Consider the following 23,705-nt stretch of genomic DNA (forward strand, 5'->3'; position numbering starts at 1 on the left):
AAATACCCTAGATTAAATTTGTCCACTAGAGCCCTTCTGGCAACACCAAAGAAGAGGTGAGATTATAGAGTCACTGACTGGTTTGGCCTGGAAGAGACCTTAAATATTACCTAGTTCCAACCCCCCTGCCATAGACAGGGACACCTTCCACTAGACCAGGTTGCTCAAAGCCGCATCCAACATGGCCTTGAACACTTCCAGAGATGAAGCGGCCACAGCTTCTCTGGGCAGCACCTTTCAGTGTCTCACCACAACAGAATGTCTGGAGTAGAAATTTAAAGATGCTACCTCTAGTTCTCTCCATATAATATAACACCATAATTGCATACAGATCTTCACACCCAAAGCATCTAGAAACTGCTCTACAAGGAGAAGCAAGTCATTATGGCAGTAAAATCAAAATATAAAGATTCTATTCTTACCTGTCCAACCATGCAAGCAAGGCTTTGGCAGCACCAATAAGCTCTACCACAGAAGTAAGGAATTCATTGGGGGGCTTGCGAGAGGTGTTTCCATCATAATTTGAGTTTTTCCTACGGCTGCTGATGTAATTTTGCAGATTGTTGGATGATGCTCGCAGTTTGAGAACCAGATTCTTCATATTGTCTGTTTCAAGGCCATAGTTCTGCAAGGAATAATACTGAGCTTGATAAATCTCCTTATTGAGCCCTCCTTTATATTATACTGCAAGTTACAAACTTATGTGGGATGAAAGTTCTGAGGATGGGGGATCTTTTTTCCTTTTTTTCCTCAAAAATGCCTTCTAAGACTTTTCTACATGACAGCCACTTAAGAATAGTTTTGTACATGCCAAACCCCTTCAGTTTCTGACATTAATGAGATTTGAGAACACTTTTCAGTCAGAATGAAGTTGCAGTCTCCTACCAGAGGGCATTTACCTTTCAAAACGTGGTTGGAATAACATGATTGTGTTGCTTCTCTTTTTGCTAAAGGAAAGCAAATGCTGTTTTTTCTTAAAATATTTTCTATACTGTGGTACATAAACACTGGAATAACATTTCATTCACAACTAAATATAAACAATCTGGCAAGAGATAAAAACATCAACAGGATGCAAACGTAATTTCACAGTCACAAGCTTGCATAAATATTTGGATCACAAGTTTTCAGTAACTGTGCTCCTTGATTACAGCAGTGCAATGATTGGCAAGTTTGAGGACTGTGTTAACTCTATATATAGTAATTAAAACCATCCTTCAATGTTGTATTTTTCATTCAACAGCACCTTTATAAATATTTGAAACCTAAAAAAACCTGTAAGTACTGCCTGCAGCTTCAACTTTGCAAATTCAAATACAACCAAACCACAATCCCCAGGATTAAAACCCAATTGGTTTTATGTAACACATTGATCATCTCATGCTAGACATGTCAGAGACGCTACATCTGTTCTAACGACAACTTAATTTTGTTATCAAGATTATCTTCTTTGTCCTGTCAGCTTGCAAATGTGTGAATTAAGTAGCAACATGTTGCTATGTTCATTTTTGAGTTATCCCACCTTGCAAAACCTCTGTGGACATTTTATCAAAGTCTCAGAAAATGCTTAGTTCTGAGAGTGAAAATCACCACCCAAAAATACAAGACAACCATGCCTTTCTCTATTCTCTTGCTCCTACAGACTCTTACTACCAACCTCGAAGTTCCATAACTTAGTCAGGTATTATACTCTTTCTCCTTTCCTTCTTAAAAAACTAAAGCAACTAAAGCAAATCTTAATTCCATTCAGTTCCAAGCTTCCAGGGGTTTCTGATGCCTCCACTCACAATCACAGCATCACCTGTCTGAATGGGAGCTAGGGAGGTTTCAGTCCAACCTCCTGCTCACAGCAGGCTCAGCTGTGAGCTCAAACCAGCTTGTTCCAGTCAGGTCTTGAAAACCTCAAAGGATGGAGACTGCAGAACCCTTCTGGGCAACCTGATCCATCATCTGATTTTACCTAGAGTAAAAAAGGGTTTCCTTACATCCAGCCTGAACCTCTGATTTCAACTTCTGCCCAAAGTCCTTCATCCTCTCGCCATGCAACACCATGAACAGCCCAGCTCTGTCATCCTGTCAACTGTGCTCCCCATCACAGTATGTGCTGGGAATTTGCTGTTAAGGTCTCCCTGAAACCTTCTCTTCCACATGCTAAAGAAGTTCCAGGCCCTCAGCCTCTCCTCATGGGTGAGTAACCCCAGCCCTGACCACCCTGGTAGCCCTCCACTGAGACTGCACTAGCTTGTCTACCTCTTTCCTGTACTTGGGAGAAGGGTCATACATAGACTAATGAGTGCCAGGTAAAGGGTGATGATCACTTCCCTCCCTCTTCCATTAATGCAATCCAAGATGCTGCTGACCGCCTTGCTGCCGGGGCACACTGCTGTCTTGTGGCTCCATTCCCTCCAGTCAGGCACCCATAAAACCTGCTCTTAGACTAAGTCATTTACAAAAGACAAAACAGAGCCCTCATCCTAAAGAAACCCACCAGTGTAAGGAGAGGTTTCAGCTATTCAGCTACCTGCAAAAAAAATCCACCAGCTCCTATGGATAAAATCCAGGGGGTGTAAGTTACACAAATGCCTGCCCTCCTGCCCCAAGCAGGCTTGGCAAGGAAGCACCCTTAAAGTGCAGCCAGGAACAGGGGTCGAGAGGATACATCCAATTTAAAAAAATGCCACTGCTGCAACAGCAAAGGATATCCTTAAATTTTCCAGGATCACAGAGAGGGAAAGATTTGGATTACTAAACGATATCAAAGTACTTGCATACTGTCATGTGTGACCTTATCACCTTTTAATTAAAACAGAGGAAAAAAAACCCCACCACTCACACACAAGACCATCATTCAGGTGTATCTCTTACAGTTACTTTTCTCCTCTTCACAGGACACTGCATATTAATCTATTTTTTGAGGAATACTTTTTCACCAACAGGACTGGATGTGGGGTAAGTTCCTGTGACCACAAAAGTTTGAAAGTAGCCATGTGCCAGAAATCTCACCCTTTAGCAAGGGAATTAGAGGATGCTGATCCCCCTTCCTTCCATAAAGGGACAGAAAACACAACATATTCTGTTTTCTGTACAGTGGTATTGCCACCTAATGACTCCCATCAGAACTTGAGAGACTCTCGATATATTTAAGTATCTTCAGGTCTTTCTTTCTGTCATTCAGATGCAGAAGTTGTGCCCAGCACCTGTGGGTGTCTGCAATTAGAGATGGCACCAGCATTTAAATGGACATATGTTAATATACCACATCAGATTTTGGCTTTGGCCCTAAACCATTCACATTCTCCTTACCATAACACTTTCTCCTTATTTATACAGCAGGTCAAAATGGTGTGACTTTTCCAGTTCAGCTAGTTTTTTAATAATTCTAGCAAGTAGTTCTGTTTCGAGGTGGACTTCAGCAACACAGATGTTGCCTCTGGAGATACATTGGCTCCAGCTTCAGACTGCAACTGGCCTCCCCAACAGCCTATCAGGAGCACATCACAGCCAAGCTCTCCAGTCACTGCACTAAGCTTTCCTACAGCTTCCCTCAAAGACTTTGCAGAGTGCACTAGACATATCTAAACTGGCAGTCTGTACTCCAGGAAAAGTCCTGGCTAAGCACCATGCCTATCCAGCACAACAGGAAGCACGCAGCTCTTCAGTACAGATGACTGAATTCTTCAACTACAAGATCAGCCCTGAGGAATGAACTTCCCCAGAACAAAGGGTCATCACAACCCGAAACACCTCACTTCCAGAGGCAAGCCAGTCTTCTAACCTGTTTGAAGTAATACATAGAAAGCATTATGCCTCTTCACCAGATACAGCAATATTTCCATGCAAATTGACACTATCTGAAACATCTCACGTTACTTATTCCTGCTCCTTCCCTTGCAGTGTCCAGTTTGTTGGGAAGGCTGGTTTAGGGAACTAAACCATTCAAAAACATCTATTCCCTTTTTTACTGTAGCGTGCTCTCACCTGGTTTAGGTCCCTGAAATAGCTCACTTCAGGGTCAGGTAAGTGCAAGCACAAAAGATCCCTAATAGAAGGCAGCAGCTGACTTGGATTAATTTGACTTGTCATGGAGCAGTAGCCCCGGATCAGGACGGATAGGAATGCTGATAGCACAGCAGCATACTAAGCAGCCTTCTCAGTAGCACACACTTGAAGCGCAGAACTTAGAGGACTTTTTTAAAATACTTCTAGAGGACTGAGGCTACAATATTTAACAGCCTATTTAAGCAACCAAAAGGTTTTAGATGTTGCTCATGAACTGAAGAACACATTATGTTTTCATGTCACTCCCAATTTCAAGCTTCAAAGTTGCTTTCATCAAAACATTGGCCAGTGGTCAGGAGCACCTTACATCAAACATTCCCAGCTTGTTACTCATTAACCTGCAGAGCCACATGCGGGGCTGGGAGGGAGAGACAGCATGTACACATGCACAGGGGAGCACAGGCACACAAGAGCATGCTCTTTCTGAACACCATTGCATTTAATGAGAAAAAGCACTGACCAAATAATTGCTTAAGGTCAGGCAGCCAACATTTTAAATAAATAAATAAATAAATAAATAGCGTGGCTAACTGAAGTCAAAAGAGCACAGCAGTTGTGACAAGGCTCTACTACTGCCCAGGGGCAACATCCCCTTCCCCTTTCACAGCCATGTGCATGTGCCACAGTGCAATGAGCTGGATCTGCTGGCTGACCCACCTGACAACCAGCTCTGGGGGAAGGAAAAATGAAGAACATACTGAATGCCTGCTCAAAAGCTGATCTGTCTGATTGCATGCCTTTATTATAAACACTAGAGTTAACATAAGGCACTGTCACAGTCACCCAGTTCTTGCTCTTTCCCCTTTTAACAGAAATGCATTCTAAAGAATCCTTTGGAGTCCCAAACTGCCTAATAAATATCACTAAGTTTAAAGCCAAGACATCTAGAAAACTGAAATATTATGAGGTGGTGCAGAGATGTGGTTCTTCTGACAATGATTAGCCACTAATAAGTTTTCATGCATGCATGTTCTAGTTTATGTTTTGAAGATTTTTTTTGTTGTTCTGTCAGCATATTTGCAGGGCATTACTGCCAGTGAAATTATCAAAAATACAACACTAAAAATTGTTTTTTTTTGGTTGGGGGGGGTGGTGGTGTTGGTTTGGGGTTTGTTGTTGTTTTGTTCTTGGGCTTGGGGGGGTTTCTTTCTTTTTTTTTTGTTTGTTTTTGTTTATAAGACTGCTTAAAACTGGTATCTCTTCATTCTAACCTCAAGAAAAATGAGATGCTTTTATGCTTCCAAACTCTTCCATCATACAGTGTCGATAAAGATTCACAACCCTAATCCAAAAAACACATTAAAAGGGAAAATATTTGCATATAGTTTCCCGTTAATGTTTGCATTGTTTTATATTTATTAAGCCCAAACAGGCAAGACTACTCATCAGGGAATAATAAGCATCCAGTTTTCACCACCGCTCTAGATGCTTCTTGTCCCAGTTTTTGGCTGAGAAAGCTTATTTTCTGGATCCCTGCTGCTGCTTTTGTGATTTTGCATGAGTTTAATAAGCATACTTATGTATGTTTGTTTCCCCTTCCCCAAATATTTCAGTCAACTAAGAAATGTCTTCCTCCCACCCTTTTTCTCCCCCAAGCAAATATTGTCAATAAAAAGATGGAGGTCCTCAAGTTGATGTTTCTTTTTACTCTCTGAGGAATTCAGTTTCTTTGATACATCCTCTAAATTCCTTAAATAAGCCTTCAACACCTGTTCAGAACCAGCACAAGACCAACAGACACGTGCGTTCACATGAAGTCTTCACTTTTTATCCCTGTCCACGTACTATCCCACTGCCTCTTCAGCTACAGCTTTGTTGCATATGCAGCCACTACTATGAGGAGATGAGCGAACACTACCTCATCAACCAAAGCAGCAGAGAAAAATGCATTAATTTCTCTTTCAGCTATCCTGGCTCAAGAGTTTACTTACTAGAGCACAAGACAGCATAACTGCAGACTATTTTCAGCTTGGCACAGTAACTGCCAAAAAATAATAATAATAAAAATTTTAAAAAACAAGTATTTGGTGGTTTTTCTCCAGGAAAGGAGAACCTTCACACTGTATTTTTACAGCTGATCTACTGAGGCTGGGAAAAAGGTCTGTATGGTCAATGCTTGAAAAGAGTTACTGCAGGAGAAAGGTGTTCCAAGACTGCTGCTTCACTGCATTTAGAGCTGTAACTGTTCTTGTTGTGTAAGGGAACCAAAGCACTGATCTGAAGGAAGTTCAGCTGGGAAACTGCCAAGGCAAAACTAGATAAAAAGGGAAATTCTTCTTACGGACTCCATGACTGGAGAACCAGAAAAATAAATCCCCAAAATAGTTCCTCTGCTTTCAAGGCTCCAAAATGTAGGCAAATGCTACCATATACACACACACACATAAAAATAACCCCACCTAATTATGTCAATACACACACCCATTTTCAAAGAACTAATACAGATGGAACAGGGAAGCCTTTGCTCCCTCACACAGAGACAGCAAAGTAAGAAATTGGCTGTCATTAGACCTTGAAACACACCATCCCCTCAGCAACAATATCAACAGTGATTTTATAATAACAATCCCAAAAACTCAAGGGAAGGGGCATCAAGAAGATGAAAAAGGGCAGGTCTAACACACAGAAATTCTTCCTCCACCTCTTAATAGAGAACAAGGACATTGCAGCTGCAATACGTGAATTCTGTCTAATACATTAACTTGAGCTGCATTTCACAAAGGATCTCCAGAAATGAGTGTGAGGTCAGAACTTTTGTCTAAAAAGGAAATTGGAAGGAAATTGTAGGAGATAAAACACAGCTTTAGGTTCTGGCATTCATCCAGCTTTGTTCATTTTATGCTAATATTTTTAAAAGTCAGAGAAAAAAGTGCCTTCGGGGGCACTTGCCACATCCATTACTTGAGTCAGGACTGTATACAGCACAGTACAGATCCCCTCAGCTGCCTGATGGATGATTATTCCTTCCCACAACATGAACTGCATTTCAGGCTAACTCCATTCTTCTGTTAGATTTTCAAGTTAAATGGTAAAATTGTTTTATAGATTAAATATTGAAAGGAAATACAATGTTTTTCAAATATAAGAGAAACTCCTTGGGAAACATTTCAGATTGTATGAAGCAATTTCCTTAAATACACTCCTTTCAGGTTTTCCAATTTTTTCCTGGTTATGGAGTATAAATGATCCCTGTAGCACCTCTGCAGCAAATAAAGCACATATTACAAAGGCAATAAAGACTCTCCATTTTAAGAAGAGGATGCTGAGGCACTGCAGGTCTTGCCTAATGAAGGGCAAGCAGGCCAGTGCTGGCCAAGGAATCAACAAGCAGCCTTTCCCACCCTTCTCGCTGATGTAATCATATATACCTCTGGCTCTCATTTGCTGTGTTACATCAAACATATCTTCAAGACTGTCTCCAAACTACAGCTTTTAAATAAAGCCTGCACTAGCAAAACAATCTGAAATGTATTTGTTCTTTCCAGAGTGTTTGTTTTAAAAGTATCTGTGCGGTTATATATCAGGAGTAAGACAGAGGAACAGTTTAACTTCTGAATCCAATGGGAGTTGAACTCATTACAACTGTAACCGAGTTAGTAAAACATCCCTCATCTCACACATTTTCTTCGCTTTGTATGTACATTACAGAATTGTCCTAAATCCATTTCAACTGATACAAGGAATCATTAACAGCTGTCATTTCAACAGTATATATTCCATTTTCTTTGACAAATTCACTCTACTCAAGAGAAATTTTAATCACTCTGTTCACTAACAGAAGCCAGAAGATCTAACAATGCTACTCAGATAACTTCTTTCTTTAGAAGAGCAACCAAATTAATTAGCATTGCCTCTTATGAGGAAAAAGTTAAAAGAGCTATTAACATAAAGCTCGTGAGAATTAAACAAATTCTTAATTTTTTCTTTTACCATGATGTGTAACAGAAAGCAAAAGACAAGTATTCCAGTTTTATCAGACTCGCCTTTGTTATTCACCCAAAAGAGCTCTTTAAGAAATTCTTTGCATATCTGTTCACCACTTAACTAACCAGGGCACACAGGAGATCCACAGCCTCCAGAACCAGTTCCTGGTGTCCAATTCGTGAGATGCCCAAGTCTTCAAGGTCCTGGTGAGAAATCTGTAACAGCTGTTCACCATTTATCTTCTCCCGTTCAAATTTATGGACATACTGCTGCAGGCAATCATCCAGGCCTACCAAAACACAAAAGAGGGAAGGAGATGTGATTACAGATTTGTCTTTTTTTTTCTAATTGTGAGAGAGGGGGAAGGAAACAACACCAAATCGCAACCCCACAAAAACAAAAACAAATCCTGTGAAAGACACAGATTGCAAGTTCATATAATATGTTATGTCAAATGATGAAATAAACTTGCAGTGCAATTGAAGTTGTACCACGGGCAGAACAAAGCACTCAGGTTATGTGGATCTTTGGGTCACTCAAGTCAATGCACAACCTGCCTGATCCTTCTGGATCAATGTTATCAGGTAAGAATGTATTTTTGGTTTCTGCATAGAATAACCCAAAACCCTGAAGGGCAAGCAAAGCAACAACAGCAAAAAAAATGCAACAGGGCAAGGCAAGAACAAAGATCTTGCTCAAATTCTAGTTGGATAAGTAAACAAACGAAAGCACAAAACTCCAGTTCTCCATCCACTTATACATAAAAGGGCTGAATGAATGATGAGAGGAAAATAGAACAATCAAAGCCAAAGCCATCAAAATGATGTTTGGCTCAAGTCTCATTAGTCTCATGATTTACAAGAGTCCACAGCTTCCTGAATCAGCCATTCCTCCTTCCCCTCACTAAGGATTAATGGCACTCACTAATAAGAAATCCTATTCACTTTTGTATCTATGAAGTATTTTTAAAACAGTTTAGAGTATTTTGTCCCAGCAATATCCCTCAAATCCTCCCTTTAAATTGTGATTCTATAATCCTGTTCTCTACGGTATCCTCTTCCCAGTGATTAAAGAAAAGATTTCTGGTTTTCGTTTTGTTTTATTTAACTAAGCTTCATGTGTTAATCATGTTTTTTTTGTGTATTCTTATTTCCTCTGGTCTTAAAGATCCTGTGAACAGCAACAATCTAGGAAAAACAAACTCTGGATGGATGTGTTATTTTAAAGATGATGCAGAGCTCTTGATGCCCTGCTCCATTTCAACATCTTAGCTTGAGCAAGAGGAACAGATCCAATTAGGCCTGTTTTATAGAAATACACTGTAAATAGCTGACAAGCAAAAATTCAGATTACACATTCAGCATCTACTTTGTAGCATTCACAATAGTTATGTTTGCTTGACCATTCAGTTCTTCAAAAATTGAACCTTTAGCTGTATAAAAGGATGTTTATCCATGGCGCTGTCTCAAAAGGAAGCCACTGACATGGACAGGATGTTGAATTGTGCAGATGAGAAACATGAACAGCATCCTGATTTACAAGGAAATTAGAGCCAGAAGACCAGCAGACCAGCACCCAATTCCACTTATGTAGCCACAGTAGCAGCCTGGAAAATAAGCACTCCCTGCACACCCTACTGCCAAGAAAACACTCAAGACAAATCACAAGGGAGTTCCAGAAGTCACGTGAAATAATCTCGTTTCATAACAGCAGCACAAGCAGTCACCACTGCCTTGCACTGTCTGGTCCCAGCAGATCTGCAGATTAAGGATTTTCAAAGCCACAGGCTTAGTTAACACATCACTTGCCTTTTAACTCTCACTCAGAAATTAATAAAAACAGGCACCCTGACACTTAACAGTCACCCCTTTACATGACTCGGGCAAGCATAATTATTACAGTAGATCAAAATCTGGCTGAACAAGCTTGACTTGTCCACATGCAGAGCTACTAGTGTGCACAGCTTGATTTTCAAGCATAATTATGAATGGGAAAACCTGCATGCAAGATGAGCAGAGTCTCCCAGGGCTACAGTTGTTTGGGGTTCACTCTTGTTTCTTCCCATCTGTCTTGGCAAGGCCACATAAATTTTGAAAATTGAGCCCAGTGTTCTCTTTCCCACAGGCACCAAGTCCCCCCTTAGGCTATACAAACTCTTTTCCCAGGAAAAATAATAAAAAGATCTGGCCTTCATTATTTAACAATTTATTTTTTCAAAACAAATTCTCAACCAGGGCTGACATACAGTGAACATATTTGGCATTCCTAATTTTTATTGCTGTCTTGCAGACCACTGTTTCCCACCATTTGCCACTGTAAGCCCATAGTTTCCATTAAGAATAACACAAACACCTAAAATAAAACACTTTATTCAGCATGCAATGAAGTTCTCTGTTTTAAGGTTTTCTGGATGCAGTGTTGCTTTTGCCTACTATCCTTTCTGTGTATTGACTCAACTTTCTAGATCCTCATTCTATGCTAAAACATGAGACTCAGAGTTATATTACACACACACCCCCAAGAAATACAAGTACAGCTTTCAGCTTGCTTTTCTGAATTCATGCTTGCCTGCTCCTTGAAAGTCTATTACAACTTGAACAGCTACCTCAAATATTTTTAATGAGACCTTAAAAACAATACTTCTGCAATCACACCGTATGACTGTATTTTATAAAATAAAATATCATAAAAATCACACAAATGTTAATTCAAAACAGCCAACACAGATGCACAGCAGCTCAGCTAGAGATGTATTAAAATGACCAAAACTATGCAAAGAAGGAAGTGAGGACAGACCCACACATTCATAGCAAGCATTCACTAATGGTTTAAGATGAGCTTACTAACATTAGTGTTATTATTTTTTACAAGGAAACATATGGAAAAACCTTAAACATTTTAATTGAGATTGTAACCACGTGTATGGTCTATTGTTTAATTTTCTCTCATATCAACTAATGGTTAAACACCATATACAAACCAGAAAATTCCTATTTTGTCAAGAAAGAAAAAGGGAAGAAAAAAACCCTCATAAATCAGTTCAATAAACTAAACAAAATAATGCTTACGTTTTTGAAGTCATTATTCAAATGCCACTGGTCTTTTTTTTCCTTCATCAAAACATCTCAGTCCTTTCCATGTATTTTCTCTGAGCTTCAGAGCCTCATGCAGACTTGGTATTGTCCTTTAACAAAATCTGGATATTTTTGAGAAACTCAGATGAATTGACAAGCCTATATTACTCAGAAAGACACTTTCTTACCCGCAGGGTCACTGTCAACAGTGCAATATTCACAGGTTCAAGCAAGAAAAAGAGTTTTCTCTCTCTTATTTTTTTAACACCACAATTAAGACTGACATTGGAAAAGATGTCCATATTTGTCCTTTACCCAAACAGGAGCCCTTCTGAAGTCTGATCTATTAATTTTATGCTCAAAGTATGTTTAAAAAGCAATTGTCTCAACTGCATATGAGAAATAAAACTTGCACATACATCAAAACCATGCACAAAAGATAATCCTCCTTCCTACTTACATAATTTTTCAAGAATGAGGGAAGATGGAAATAGCAATTGTAGAATGTTACTCAAGTTTTACAATGATAGCCGCATTGATTTTTTGGGAAGGGAGGGAGAAAAAATAGTCTAGTTAGTGTTATTCCTATCATGAAAACCCTTCTGAGGAACTGCGGTGAAACAAACAAAACTCCCAAATTTTGGCAGGTGTAGAGATGTGCAATAGATACTAAGAACTGTCTAGACTTTTGTGTCTAAAATAACCTTCCATGACTATGCAAAGCACCCCAGAAGACATTCAATACGTTGCATTCATGCAAAAGCACTAGGAGAGAGCTTACACTTAACAGATTTCCACTGATAATCTTGGAAACAGAGAATGGCTAAGAAAGATATTTTGAATCAGAACTGGGGAGGCAAAAAAACTCTTTGAGGGAATTAAGGGGGAGGCTTGGGTCCAAGCCATAACTATCAGTTTACTATTCAGAGAGAACATTTTTACTGTTGATAGATGTCAGCCATCCAGCAATGACATATCCCAAAGTACTAGAGATGCGTGTTTTATAAGCCGAGTCATTATGTAGCTCCGTGCTTTTTTCTCACTTCTGTGCAGGACATCACCAGGTAATTTACCTACCATAAAACAGTAAAAACAGTTTACTAATGTATTACAGCCACAGGTCCAAAACCAGCTGACTTGCCATCTCTTCTTTCTGCCTACCATCCCACTCTCTCCTCTTGTGAAACCATAGAGTCTATACACTTCAACATGGCAAGGCAGGGAGGGGCCGGAAGCAAGGAAAAGAAAGGAGAGATAAACAGGGCAAGGAACCGAGGAAGGAACATTTAAGGGGAACTGGAAGGTAACAGGGATCATTTTCCTTTAGTTCAGGAACTTGAACAGAGTCTCAGGTTAGCTTGTGAAACATCAAAGCTGTCGTGAGGAAGCAGGAAGAGCACAAGCCACTTGTACAGAAGAACTCATAAGTACAAAACCTCTTCCACATAGCACCACCATAGGGATCATCACTGTCTCAATGAAATACAGCCTTATTTTATGAATATGTACTCATCTCTTCTCTGTTGGGTGTCTCTAATAAACTGCAAGCACCTCATGTCTCGAGGTAGCACCAAGGTTCAATTACAACTCCCATCCACTCAAGGAGCTCCCCTGGACAGCTAGCAAGGTGGGACTGCTGAAGTGTTTTTGCCTTATCACATTAAGAAACACACATTCAAATGTTTCAAGAATCCGACCTTTCTACCTAAGAAAGTCGCTCTAATTCTGGTCTCCCCTTCTGTGTCTATTCAGTCTCCATTTCTAGTCTCCAAAGGCTCCTTGCACACACAAACTTCAATGCATCCCCCTAAGCTTTGAAATATCTATTCTAGGAGAATCTTTGATATACCCTATGATACATGCTACTGTACTATCATTTATATTCAACATTTTATAACTGTTATTGCAATAGATTCCTCCCTTCATTTCCTCCATCTATTTCAGGACTGGAAGAAATTAAAACAAGAACAAGCATGAGGGAATCAAGGCAGCAAATGAACACCAAAAAGAAAATGCTACTTCATAAGTGGGTGAACCAGCACCTAAGAAAGCAAATTAAAGTAGGGGAAAAGGGTCTGCAAGACAGCTGTGAAAAGCTGAAGCATTTCCATCAGACAGGTACAGGGTGAAAAGGAAGAAAATGCAAAGTTCAACAAGAAAAAAAACCAAACATGCAGTTTTCTTTAATACAGAAAGCAGTGGGAAGGTTGTTCTATTGTAACACCACAGATGCCATTCTCCTCCTGCAATATTACAGACAGAGCCAGGAATTTAAGAATCCTTTAAAAAGATGATGAAAATAAATCTAGAACAGTCAGTGGAAGCTTAATTCAGTAATTATTTGAGCCTAGGTAAGAACTGACTTTCTAAGACCCACATGTCTGAATGTTTTTTAGCTATCATGACTGATTTAGCATTTATCTTTCTACAAGTTTTCAAAACAAAAGTTTAGTTATCAGGTGGTTTGAGCCACATGTAAGGGCCGGAAAAGAGCTCAAGTTTGCTAAGAGCTTAGTTTGCCATGAGAAAATAAAAGCTTTCAAGAAATCTTTGAATTACTGTAAAACAACCTTCCTTGTTCAATTCCTTAATCCAAGTGGTTTCACAATCACTCATAACAGTGCCACCATCTGACGCATCAATCATTAAAAAAACCAAAAAAAACCACCACAGAATTGAAGAGCAAGAGCTGCTTATTAACAGCACAAAAGGTTTCCTGCATGAACCAGCTTATTTATAAAATAAATTCTCATGTAGTCAATTGTAAGCAACTCCTCACTTTTCTGTTTAATCATCTGCATCCTAACCAAGCAGGCACAACCTGTTGCCTCAACAGGCATTAGGTCTAGTTTTGCTGAAGACAGGCATTGCCTAGAACTGCCAGAATGGTACAAGTTTGTTTTTTGTCTCCCACTTCATACAGGGATGGAACCATAAAAGCTGCTGGCCTCTGCTTGCCATCAGGGATGCAAAGGGCAGCTCCCTCATGAAGGTCACAGCAGGACAGAGGGAAAGGGCAAAGCTTTCAACTTTGATAATGACTGCTTTAGTGTCCCCTCTGTAATCCCCTCTGACTGACAGTTGCACAGAAAGCTTTTTGCAACATGTTCCTATTTTCAGTATTTCCAGCTAACATATTTAGCCTGGAAAAACAGACTACATACACATGCATTCACACTACCTCAAAGTAAATCTATTCATTCCATTCAAATCCACCCATAAATCTCTTAGATCCTTTTGAATGCAAAACTGAAAGCTTTGCCTTGTAATAAAAGAACTGGTGGGTAAATTTGGGTTGTAAACCATCCCGACCAGAGGGCTATGGAAACTGTGTTTAACCTTTTGCTGCTCCATATAGATGTAATCTCAGGTCTTATGCTGTGCTGTACTTTTTACCAGTCCTCCCTACAAAGCTATTGATTTAGACCATTCCAACAGTACCCATTATCATGCTCCAAGACTGTAAATTTGAGGACAGCTATAAGCTTCAACACTTCACAGGGTCAATCATGAAGTATGTTAAGAAAGAATCAAAATCGTTTTCATCCACACACTTGCTGAACCCTTCCGAGAACTCCAGCAAATTTGCAAGGCAAGACCTCTCTAGAGAAGCCAAAAAAAACTCACTCAGATTTCCCTCACATAATATTTTCAGGAAACTAAGCAGACATGGAGTAAGAGAAGAGTCTTTACAGAAAAAGAGACTACAGGGAGGAGGAGGACACAATGAAGGCCTGCAAAGCCAGAAGCAGCACAGAAAAGCAGAAAGAGCACAGGCTGTACATCATCTCTTTGAATAAAGGAATTAGGGAGAGCCAACAAAGGTAGCATATAACAGGCCCAAACAAGCAATAGAAGAGTGATTCTTCACACAGCAGTATGCAACAAATGTTCAGCATCCACAGAGGGTCAGAGGACGGTTCATGAAAGAAAATGTCACATAAGTCATGTCTGACTCTGAAATACTCAAACAGAAATGGTTGAAGGGTTGAGGAAGCCTACAGAAGGAAACAAACCATGTCATCTGTCCTACAATCGTCCTTAACATACCCCTTTTGGGCAAACATTCAGGATGGGATACTCAGGTAGACAGCACAGGACACACAATTCCCACAGCTGTGCCATACACAGCACCAAAATGTATATTGCAACTTCCTTTTAATTACTTTTATCCTAAGACTTAAGCGAATTATTACCTCTTTGCTAGTGAAAGCTACTAGTGGTATTGGTATTCACTGTACTAGTGACTTAAGATTTTTCCCCAAATGCAAAAATTCTATACAGATAAAGAGAAGGTGGTGGGTGGGGGTGAAGGAAAAGGTTAAACAATAACACTGAATTGTGATATCAATATACACCAAAGCTATAACCAAAGTTCTAGCAATACTAGGAAACAGATCACAATGAATCATACAGATGCTCTTATGGGTTGTAATCCAGCTCAAGATATTAACAGTGAGTGGAAAATTACAAGAGAGTTAATTTAGAAATTGTACCTTCAGTTGACAATGAGTGAACTTATATCAGGACTCAAAAATAAGTCATAAGTGAATGGCAGCATACAATAAACTGAAATAAAAAATGATCTATAATAAATGAAATATTAATGGTATTTCATTCCAAAAGCTTTTCAGCCAGAACTCAAAGTTGAGTTTGCTTTCTTTTTCACAACTCTTTTACAGGGAACTCTCTTCTTTTTTTTTTTTCTAAAAAAAAAAAAAGAAAAAAGGTGTGTGGGAAGGGAAATTCTACTATTTCTACTATTTTCTATAGGGGGCTTCTTGTTATGACATAGCTGTAAGGCTTCAAATTAAAGGCAAAATTAAAACCTAATGCTTTAGAAATTGAAAAGTGAGCTGTGCTGGCATTTCTAAAAGGGAAGAAAAAAAAAAAACCAAACAGAGCCTCCACCAGAAGAGGACCGCTGACCAGAGACATACAAAGGATGGAAAAAATAAAATTGATGCATATAGTTTTTTTCTGCCAACTTTTATGTACATTCTCTGCCTGCAAGGATTAAGCTCCACATCATGAAGTAGCTTCACAAAATACAACGCTTGATTCTTAAAAGAGAAAACCAAAGCACAACTGCATCACTCACTGACCAGCTACGTTTGGCAAAAGCATTCTTTCTGTACTTTAACAGATTTTGTTTGGCAAACTAAATAAATGAGATGGAAGCAGAGCATAGCCATATGTTCTCTGAGATAGACCTGGCACTTTAAGTTTCAACAGAACATGTGATGAAAGCCAACATTCAGCAAACATGTGCTAAACACTTCAAAACAGAGAACACACCTGCCTGGGGCAGACAAGCCCAAATAGCTTCCCAGCCAATACCACAAGATGTCTTCAGGGACACTGCTGACAATATCCTCCCTGACTTCACAGCAAAAACAATATCCTACTTGTGGCAAGACGCAACTCACATTCATCCCCTGGGTATACTGCAGCATGAGCAAGGCAACACAAACCTATATTGTAGCTGTAATGAGGCACTTAATCAACATTTATTGCTCAAGTAGCACCCACTAACTACTATAAACTCCAAATTGAAACAAGAAAATATCTTTTTGCCCAATGTACTAATGCATGCAAAGACGTGCTTATTTGTCTGTTGGTTGCATTTAAAATAGCTATAATTAAATGGGTTTAGAATGGCTCTCCACTGCCACAGAAGCACTTCCAGCAAGTATGACCCAGATCTTGTTATTCTTCTTCACTTTAAGTTTTTGCTATTATAGCTAAATTATTTTAAAGCCACACAGCCTGATATTGCATATTGTAGTAGACTACTGCAATGTCAGAAACATTTACACTCAATTGCTACTAAAAAGGACTGTTCTTGGACTAATTTGCTCAAACTCTTTTGACAGGCACCGTGTCCAGTGAGCATACATTCGTGTTTGTCACAACCTAACAAAATCATTTTGCTGGTGAAGACATGACTGACAATATCAGCAAATACAGAGCTTTTAGTACAGCAGAAAAGTAATCATTCAATGTGATTTTAAAGTCACATGCATGCATTATGGGAGGCAAGAAAGACGATCAAATGGCTGTGGTGAGAAATTCTTTAAAAGGCCTAAAAACACTGACAGCTCTTTCCTACACCCTTAAAAATGCTCTTCTGTCTCCTTTTGTTGCTTGCAACTGATCTCAATGACTAATCAAAAGGTGTTGCTTAAATAGAGCAGCAACAGAAGTTACTTCATTACACCAGCATAGAGTAGCTTCATTAACTTCACTCAAGCAATGACTGTAGAACTGTTCCATATACATCAGGATAAATTAGTGTGTCCTACAGGCTATTAGTGACATAAAGCATCATTCTCACATACTGTGTTAAAACTCATAATGAGTTTTTACTGAAGTTTCAGTGCGCAGACTCTGTTCCATCCTGGGCTTGAAAACCTCACTCCTCTTGGATGCTCAGAAGTTGTTTCCCAATACACATGGGCTCAAAGAACCACTAACTCTTTCTCCAGCAGGAAACAAAAGCAAGTGGTAAAAACATAAATGGAGAAAAACATATGATTCCAGGATTCCTTTTTCTCACCCCACTAAGGCTTTTTCTTCATACTAAATACATTTTAAGACATGCTGGCCAATACGTTTCAAATTATCCTCAAACAGGATTTTGCAGCTTCTGTAGTCAAGGTAGGTCTGCTTTTCTCTCCCTCTGAAAAACTAGTTTGTTCTAGTGATGTAAGTAACAGCTTTGCCTAGGCCCAGTATAATTTTGGCAGGAATGAAAGGCAGAGCCACTGAAAGCTGCAGTTGAGAAAGATACACAGACAAGACCTTTGTCCCTCACAGTGTACAGTGCTGGGCTTTATAAGAAATTAATCCAACTCACCATATGCCCTCTCCTGTACAGAGCACATAGGGTGACTACCTTGGAAACAAACCAGTCATAGGCATATCACAGACTTTGTCTCTTCTGCAGCTAGGTGACAACAAGATCTGAGGTAGAAGAGCAAATGCCATTTCATCTTCAGGCTGGTCTAACACCCCAACTCACTCAGTAAGGAGGGCACAAGCAGGAAGACAGCATGACCTTAGAACATTCACTTCCTTAGATCCCATATAGCATAGAGGGATGCATAAATGGTTACTGCCAATGCACTTTCATCCAAAACTGAGGTAAAGCACCACCAGAAATGAATTTGTCCCAGCCACTGCACATCTTGACAGGAGAAGGCAAGCTGCAGAACTGCCTGTGCTCCAGCCACTGCAATAGGACCTTTATAAGCTCAACAGCAGCTTCAGCTGGCATAGTGGGCTGTGAATTGGGAAAATATATAGGGAGGACTCAACCTGGTCTGCCACCTTTGCTGTAGAATTGCTGCAAAGGACTAGGGCAGAAAGTTGCAGACGGATGGGAGATGAACAGCAGGACGTGACACAACTATGGCCAGCAGAGGTCATCTATCAGAAACATGACTTGTACATAGTGAGACCCCCATGCTATTCCTCACTGGACTGACTGCAGACCCCACTTACAGAAAGGTGTATTTCCTCACACCCATTAAACAGCTCCAAAGAGAAGCCTGAAAGGTATCTCATTTCTGCTACTAACAGACGCAGATGTTTTCACTAAATCAACGCAACCACAGAGGAATACATTTCCCAGAATTTTCCAACTCACAAAACCATGCTGAATTTGCTGGGTGGTTTCTTTTTTATATCACTATTCTAGCACACTCGTTTTACAGGAGAACTTCTACTCAAAACATGCCTTTAAAACACTTCACCATTTTGCTTACAAAAGTATAATAGCACTGAACCTAAAATAGTCTTTCTTAATGCTAGCTGTGGTGTCATCCACAAGATTTCAGGAACCAGACTTCTTTTTAATGAAAAAATTTAATTTTGTTTTATTGTTCCTGTGAAATGCATATTACAGCTTAATCCATAGCAGGAATATGGAATCATTTAAGCCTCCTGAGGCAAAAACTCTGGAAGCTGTCGAAATTACAGAATTAGGACACAATCTGTAAGTCACGTACAGATGAAGACCACCTTTCTAGTGTCATTCTTCCCATCATCCATCCTACTTCTCACTCAGCATCCCTGAACCCCTTTCTTTCTCACCTCCACCATACTACTACCCCCTTGCCAGAAAACCTTCCAGGTCCTAGCTACAGCAAAATGGTTGACAGAGAGCCAAAACAGAGGTGATGAGGGGCCCCACTGCGTGCTCTGGCTGTGTCTGAGCATCTTCTAGGACTCACACCAGTTCACCAGAGAAACACTGCAAACCACAGCCTGGACAAGCTTTGTAGTGGACCAGCATATACCACTCTCAAGGCACTAGTGCACAGCCTGGCAGCAAACTACACCATGCAAGGAACAGGATATGGGAAATACACAATCTAGGTGCCATTTAGGAGGAACCAGTGCTGCAGGGCTGTATTTGGAACCATGAACTTAATGAATACAAGGCACTTTAACGACTTATGGGATGTTGGACAAGAGGCAGTGTATGCCACAAAAGAGAGGACAGCAACAGTGGTGTAGGATGGATGCTTACACAGCTGCTTATAGAGATAGCATGTTAATACACAGTCCTACAAAGTATAGGTGAGAATTCTATTTGCCTCTGAAAGTATTAGGCCAGGGACAGGGAGGATGGAGAAGATGGGACATAGATGGACAAGGTCTCTGCACCTAACAATGAAATCCCTTCTGCAAGACACTTCTCTCTCTGTAACCCAGTGCAAAATATTGAAAACTCACCAAGTGCATATACTGCCCAAGCTTTCAAAACTGGCTTATGTTGTGTCATATCAGTGTCCCAGGCTGCTAGTCAGACTGGTCTTCTGGGTCCCAGATGTTATTACCATCAGTCATTTTGTATAATATTGCTTAAAGTAAAGCAACATTTCACTTCTTACTGAGGAGTATGTCCTTGGCAGGTTTCACCCATCCTGCATCTCCTTGCTCCAGTTTTTCAAGCAGTAGACATATGAAGTTAAATTTGCCAACAGGCAGCTCCCCATCACCATACTTTACTAGTTCACCTAACTTCACTATTATTATAAAGTAATTCACAGCCAAATTTAAGAACAATTTGCACAGCAGCACCAGATACGGGAGCACTCCTGGACAATTTAATAAGGCATTCCCCTTATAAAGTCTTGTAATTTCCATTGTAATGTTAATGTATTCAGAGTAACACACAGTTTACATCAGCTCCATTGCAATGATGAAACTGCAAGGTGTCAAAAATTCAAAGCTGTCTGAACAAGGAATATTTCTGCTTCAGAGGGTTAGCCTCAGTAAAATACAGCCACCTGTATTTCCACCAGTATTATCTTTTGCCTAATGACACTTCAAAGCAATGCTTCTTCAGTTCGTTATTCTCATACATTTAACAATTCTCTGACTACACATAAACATACCAGTGTAAACCCTGTAAACAGTTTTTCCTTATGCTGAGTTTTTTCTATGTTACTATCCATTGTTTTTTTAATAAAGAAAGTGATAAACTAGCCATTTAGCAGCCCTACTTCTATAAAAGTATAAAGCAGACAATCTCCCTTTAAGGCTTTAAGTTCTGTATTTGCAAAACAGATGCACGAAGGGATGAAAATCCTATAAATGGTTTGCATTCTTAATGTCTGACACAATTTAGTCCTTGGGGAGCATGTGCTACTTGTCTACGTGTGTGTATATGGGAGATTGCATACAATCTTTTACAATGGGGCCCTGAACATGTAACAGTACTTTAAGCATCAAAAATAACCTACAGTCCTGCTGCTGTATTAAGAGCAGTGATTAAAATGTCACCTATTAAACTTTTGCATCACTATAAGATTGCTTTTTCTCACTCTTCTTGGTTGCTTTTTTTACAAATCAATAAACCCCACAGATACTTCTTGCACACTTACATTGATTCAGATCATATTGCAGTAGACCCTGCTTTAGCTACCCCCAAGTACATAATCGGAAGGACATGGCTGTTGGACAACAACAACAGGAGGCACTTGTTACAAAAAAGTCTTGCAGCCAAAACTCTGCAACATAACGCCACTAACCTTGGTTATGAAGACACACTAGAGAAGTTGCAACAGCAGAAGAAGGAATGACTGCACTTATTGTTAAAATAGTAGTTTATCACAAGGAATTAACTTGATCCAGAAATCTCCGAAATAGGATAGAAACAAATGGATGCAAATACTGTCCTAAAATCAGTGGGTGCAATCATTTTTGCACCTATTTATATCAAATATGATCCCCTCTCCAGTTGCTATTTCCAGGGTGATTTGCACATTCATTTCTTACTTTTCTTCTACTTACTGTTCTTCTATTTACCTGCCAAATAGCACAAAATTTTTAAAACCTCAAGAATCCTGCTGGTGCTCAGAGATTTTATGCTGTCCACTACCAGCTACTACAACTTTTAGTGGATTTTGCAAATCAGTACAAAGAGTAGAAATACTGAAATGTAGTACTGAAAAGTATATTTCATAAGCACTGTAAAATTCTCAAAGCTTTGCTGGTCCTTGAAATTCAAATTTTGAAGAAGCCTAGCCACTTTATTCTAACACATACCTATCTTGTCTTCAACGTAACTGTCCAGTGGAAAGCTGAAATATGGTATCTGCTCCTCTTCCCCTGATATTTTAAAGGAGTTATAATTACCATAATCACAGAATGGACTTACTAGAGCCATTAATTCAAAATACACAAAAGGTTACAATATTTCTTTTAAAAATTACTTTTTTTTCCTCTCTCCGCCCTCTCCCTTTCCCATCTTTAAAAGTTGCACCATTTTTGTAACAGTGCTTCTGATGGGTAAAAAGGCTGTATGAAACTGAAAAGCGTAGAAAACTAGAAGCTGTTTGCCTACTTAAAAAATAGATATTACATTCAATCCAGAAATATCATAAGTTTTATTTAAATACAATTTTAAATAATTTTTTATTTTAATTTAAATAAGTTTTATTTAAATACAATTGTAATTACAAAAACTAATACAAGTTATTAGTTTGTTTTGACCAAGTTAAAGCTGCCTGAACAGCCTCTCTCCTGGATACATACTTTATCTCAAGTATTACAGAGTCTGATTTCCAAGCCACCTAGCTAAGGAGAGCAAATACTGTGTTGAAGCTAGAGCTTATTTCCACAGCTTGGACTCCTGCAAGTTCAGGTGCCACACGGTTAATACTGCGTAGCAGTCTCCAGTTAGTGATCAAATTTTCAAACTTCCAAATCATGTCAGATTGCTTTTTGTGCCCAAGGACATAGTTGGACATGTAAATTCAGAAGCAGTGTGCTATTTTGTAAGTGGAGAAAGAACATGCAACCAGGTTGATCTTCTTCAACCCCTGAAATACTCTTATTTGTTAATTATGCAGTGATGGCCTTTTAAGATGGTGATTTATGTAAGCCTGTTTGATCACTATTCATCTTTGTTCTTCACTTACAGGCACTGTAGTGACTTTATTTACACCTAAGTTAATCATTAGGTCTTGCAGGAGGTGAGGAATAGCAGGGGAGGGCAAAGGGTGGGAAGAGAGAGAAAAAGGAGGGCAATTTTATAAGTTATCAAAACAGCAGCAAAGAAACAGTATCTCACACAAATACTTTTTCATTAGGCAGACTTGGCTTCACAATCCCACTCAAGAGACTGCTACTGAGAGGATGGCACCAGCCACATGTGCTCTCTACCAAAGCCTCCAGAAAAACCCACCAACTCCAGCAATGCCCCCACCACAAGGACCCCTCAGCAGAAAGATGTGAAGTATAAACTTATTTCCAGACTGTCACCACAAAGGCTACCAGGTGCTCCTGTCTTCTGCTTACCATTAGCTAGAAAAGAATGAGGGCTCCCCACACGAAGACTAATGCAATTCATCAAAACATTTACTGCTCTTCATCACTTATATAAGCATCTTCTTTACCGAGGAAAAAAGTCCCAAATCCTCTGAAAACCTGTTACAAAACAGCCAGGAGACAGTGAGGCTGCTCCTATCCAAGAAAGACCAGTGAGGCAAAATACCACTTGGGAAAGAAGACCACATAACAGGAAAATACCAGGAATAAAAGGAAATATAGCCTCAGGAGGAAAGATGAAGAGAAACTGCTATCGAAAATTTCAACTGAGACATTCCCCCAACAGAGACCATTTAACTGACCTTCAAACAGTCACACTGCTTCAGCAAGAAACCTTCTTTTTTTTTTTCATTATTTTCCTAGCTGTGTTTATTTCAAATTGACAGAAGTAGCAGTATCTCAAAGGCAAGCAATACACAGAACAGCATTGCTCTACCACAAACAAGGTAACATAAAAGCCTTCTTATCCACAAAGTTAGTCTCTCTAGACATTCCATCCCACTCATGTGAAATAAGACAGATATTTCTTCCCCTGTCCTCTCCCCCACCCCCATTTTTAATTTTAATAGATATAAAACTGTCATCAACATCTTGGTCTGCAGACACTAAACTTCAACTACTGCTTCCCCCTCTCATGCACACATGCTGAAAGATGTTGGAATGAAAGCCACAAACTAAAAACATGCATTTACCTGCAGACCAGAGCTGACAGCTTTTCCTAGAGGGGGAACTGGCAGGGTCTGGGGAGCTTTGGGACAGAGGGGAAGAACCAAACCCCCACCCAGCCTCACTCCACCTCCATGC

The 23,705-nt window shown here is 39.6% G+C and overlaps 1 protein-coding gene across 2 annotated transcripts in view; it reads right to left on the bottom strand.

Annotated features, from left to right (window-relative positions):
- CNKSR3 (CNKSR family member 3) overlaps nucleotides 1-23,705 on the bottom strand; it is a 57,791-nt gene that overhangs the window by 19,920 nt on the left and 14,166 nt on the right. For both annotated transcript variants that reach the window (XM_062640834.1, XM_062640833.1), the window contains 2 exons: nucleotides 8,109-8,272; nucleotides 423-625 (listed from right to left, as the gene is read on the bottom strand). In XM_062640834.1, the coding sequence (XP_062496818.1) occupies nucleotides 423-625; nucleotides 8,109-8,272 (367 nt within the window). The remainder of the gene's footprint in view (nucleotides 1-422; nucleotides 626-8,108; nucleotides 8,273-23,705) is intronic.

Source organism: Pezoporus occidentalis, unplaced genomic scaffold (genome assembly GCF_034315485.1).
Source record: "Pezoporus occidentalis ecotype Australia unplaced genomic scaffold, CSIRO_AGI_Poc_V1 ctg67, whole genome shotgun sequence".
Classification (NCBI taxonomy): domain Eukaryota; kingdom Metazoa; phylum Chordata; class Aves; order Psittaciformes; family Psittacidae; genus Pezoporus; species Pezoporus occidentalis.